At 45.7% G+C, this 3,180-nt stretch overlaps 1 protein-coding gene across 1 annotated transcript in view; it reads right to left on the bottom strand.

The window, feature by feature from the left end:
* Window positions 1-1,535, bottom strand: part of FMO5 (flavin containing dimethylaniline monoxygenase 5) — a 6,879-nt gene extending 5,344 nt beyond the window's left edge. Inside the window, exons 1-2 of the mRNA XM_019627782.1 lie at window positions 1,288-1,535; window positions 866-1,055 (exon numbers count right to left, since the gene is read on the bottom strand). Coding sequence (XP_019483327.1) covers window positions 866-1,012 — 147 coding nt within the window. The 5' untranslated portion in view covers window positions 1,013-1,055; window positions 1,288-1,535. The remainder of the gene's footprint in view (window positions 1-865; window positions 1,056-1,287) is intronic.
* Between the last annotated feature and the right edge of the window lie 1,645 nt (window positions 1,536-3,180).

Raw genomic sequence — 3,180 nt, 5'->3', positions numbered from 1 at the left:
AACACTGCATTCGTTTTTAATGAAATAGGAAACATATCTGGACACCTCGGTACCATCCCCTGGTTTGGAAAGAGAGTTTGTTTAAAAGCAAAACTCAGTGCTGGTCACTCTGGAGATCAGGAAAGGGGGTTGATATTCCATGGCATCCACTATCATTTAAGTGGATGACACCTTAGTTGTTAGTAACAACTAATCATAGTGCTGGATGTGCATATTAAAACCAGCGGACTTTAAAACGGAATATATTCAAGGACAAGAACTGTCCCGGTGCCCTCTGCCTACTTTTGAAGACAGGACTTTAAACTGCTGTTTTGAATTTTCAAGCGAAGTAAACATACAAAGCAACAAAGGCAGCCATGTTACATAGTCTACTAAAGGACTAGAATAATTAAAGAATTACCTAAAGTGAACCAGAATAAAAAAAAAAAAAGAAAAGAAAGAAAGAAAAAGGTTAGAGAAGATTGAAAAGGGGGATTCCTGGAAGGGACTTACCTATTAATTCAGACCATGAGCAACCACTCTTAAGTTTTTAAATCACTTTACATGTTCTGATATTTGTTATTTAATCAGCACCCCCAACCCGCTACTGTTACCCTCTCCTGGAGAGCAGCAAAACTCTTTAAATGAAAATGACCTCTGTGCCACTTTCCTAAATATCAGGAAAGGGAGAAACAAGTGACATCTGTGTCCCATTCTGCTGCCAGCTAGGGAAAGAGGAACTTGCAGGGAGGGGACAGCTGCTGAGAAGAGGTCCGCAAGCTGACTTGTAGCAGATGTAATCACTGTCAAGGCCATCATATTTCCTGAATCGAGATAAAACAGCTCAGGCACCTGCGTGCAGCGAGCGTTCCAAGTGTTAAAGAACCTGGAGATTTACCTGGAACCTCCAGAGCCCTCCGATGTCATCAGTCCTTTCAAAGCAGACCGGCTCCAAGCCTTCATCCAGGCAGCACTTGATCGACACGAGGCCGCTCGCACCTCCCCCAATCACGGCAATTCTTTTCTTGGTCATGGTCTCCAGAGATCGTCACAGGGCCGGGTCGACGTAACTTGTCCTAAAGAAAGGATGACAGATGACAGAAAACACACATCAGTTACCACCTCTCAAGGAAGACCCTGGCCATGGCATCCGAATAAAACCTGCAACAACAGGTGCCTCTGGGGAAGCCAGATTCCCCTGTCTTCTTAGCCATAGGGAATTGCTAAGCATCTGATAGGGGAGTCCCGGGCCTGCAAGATCCCCAAAACCCAGAGGCTGGCCCAGAGCTGAGAGTTCGGCGGTCATACCTGATCTCACTGCCTTTCCTGCCTGCAGCCCCTGGGCAGAGACCCCTTCAGCTGCGATCGTCTGCTCTGCACTTCTGCCCTTCTCAAGGAAATATAAAGCAACAAAGGGCAAACTCAGCAACATTCAACAGGGAGGGGCTGCTGCGCGCGCACCTCCTCTTTCAGCCAACACCCCGCCCACTCAGCGGCACTCATTCCCTCCCTCAGAGGGAATTAAGTTTGAGGGGGGACCCTGCTTTGGGCTGAAAAAATTAACCTACAACTTCTGGTTTTCAGCTACTGTTTTCCACACTCTCAACTACTCTGGAGTGGGAGCGGTCTGTATCCCCATTGCTCCTCACCCCTTCCCCCTTAGTTCTCACTTGCAACTTCCTGCTGTTTCTCTTAAAGGGACAAACTCCTACTGCTGAAGGGAAACACTCAACACCCTGAAAGGAAACCTCGCTCCAAAAGTTTAAGTGTAGAATCCGAACCTTTCAGGAGCTCTGTTAAAACAGGTCCCGGCCCCTCCGCCACCCCCACCTCACAGATTGGACCTTTGGTTCTATGCTACTGATAGAATTCACTTTACAACACCCATCACTGAGTGGGTGCCGGGTGTGTCCTACTTAGAGGAACTTAACAGTTCCATGGAGAAGACCAAAACGCAGACAATGTCGATGAAATCAAAATACTTTTTAAAAAGCTTTCTCTCATNGAACTCAGCATTGAGCTGAGCGGCTGCGAGCTGCCGAAGGGCGGCCGGATGGCGACTGGACTTGGAACAGAGCTTGCTGCGTCCTCCACAACTAAGACTGAAGGACAACAACTTTGATGTTCCCCTCCCCCAATTCCCCAACACTGTTTCCCTTCCCCAGTACCCCAATAAAATCTTTAAAAACAATTTTTTTCAAAAAGTTTTCTAAAAGAAATGCCATTGAAAAAAAAAGTTACATATACATAGGCGCGCGCGCGCACGCACACATACCCTCCACGTCTCCTAGTATTTGCGCCCTTGTGTATATAGTCTCTCCACCTTGAATCTGAACTGTCTTTATGACTTGCTTTTGACCAACAGCAGGCAGTTAGTTGGAAGAATACTGAATGGCTTCCCAGACTATGTCGTAAGTAGTCCTGCAGCTTCTGACTGGGGCTCTTAGAAAGCTTGCTCTGATGGAAGTCAGCAGCCATGTAAGAATTCCAACTACCCTGAGGCCACCTTACTGCAAGGAAGCCCAAGCTAACCCCTTGAAGAGACTGTCTGGGATAGAGAGTTGTGCAGCCAGTCCAGAAATTCTAGTTATCCCAGCGGCAGTTCTAAGTATGTGAGCAAACAGACCATAACAGATGTCCAGTTTCAGCTGTCACCTGATTGCAGCATGAGATTCCAAGTGAGAACTGCCCATCTACGTAATAGTCTTAAATGTTTGATATATTTCAAGGCCTAGGTAAGTTTCAAGGGTTTTCATACACTTGCGAGATTGCTCTCCAGGAATCAATGTACTAACTTATATTCTGTCTAGTATGTGTTCTCAGTTTACCCCGTTTTTACTAAATTAAAAGACTATTACTCAGTGTTAGCAACAATGGGGTGAAATGGAAACTGACGCTGGAGAGAGCGTAAGTTAGTTCAATGTACTTACCTTACTTTCCAGCATCGGTCTTACCTAACATTAGTGATGAGGTCAAGAATAGACTGAAATTAATATCTTGAGAGCTTATATATACTGTAGTTCCCACCCCTTATTCTCCTTCCCAGGTTTCAGTTACCCATAGTCAACTTCGGTCTGAAAATATTAAGTGGGAAATTCCAGAAATAAACAATTCCGAAGTTGTAAATTGTGTGCCGTTCTGAGTAGCTGATAAAATCTCGTGCCCTGACCCACCCAGGACATAAGTCATCCCTTTGTCTGG

This window comes from Hipposideros armiger, unplaced genomic scaffold, assembly GCF_001890085.2.
Source record: "Hipposideros armiger isolate ML-2016 unplaced genomic scaffold, ASM189008v1 scaffold_741, whole genome shotgun sequence".
Classification (NCBI taxonomy): Eukaryota; Metazoa; Chordata; class Mammalia; order Chiroptera; family Hipposideridae; genus Hipposideros; species Hipposideros armiger.
This window is presented reverse-complemented; position numbering and strand designations above follow the sequence as displayed.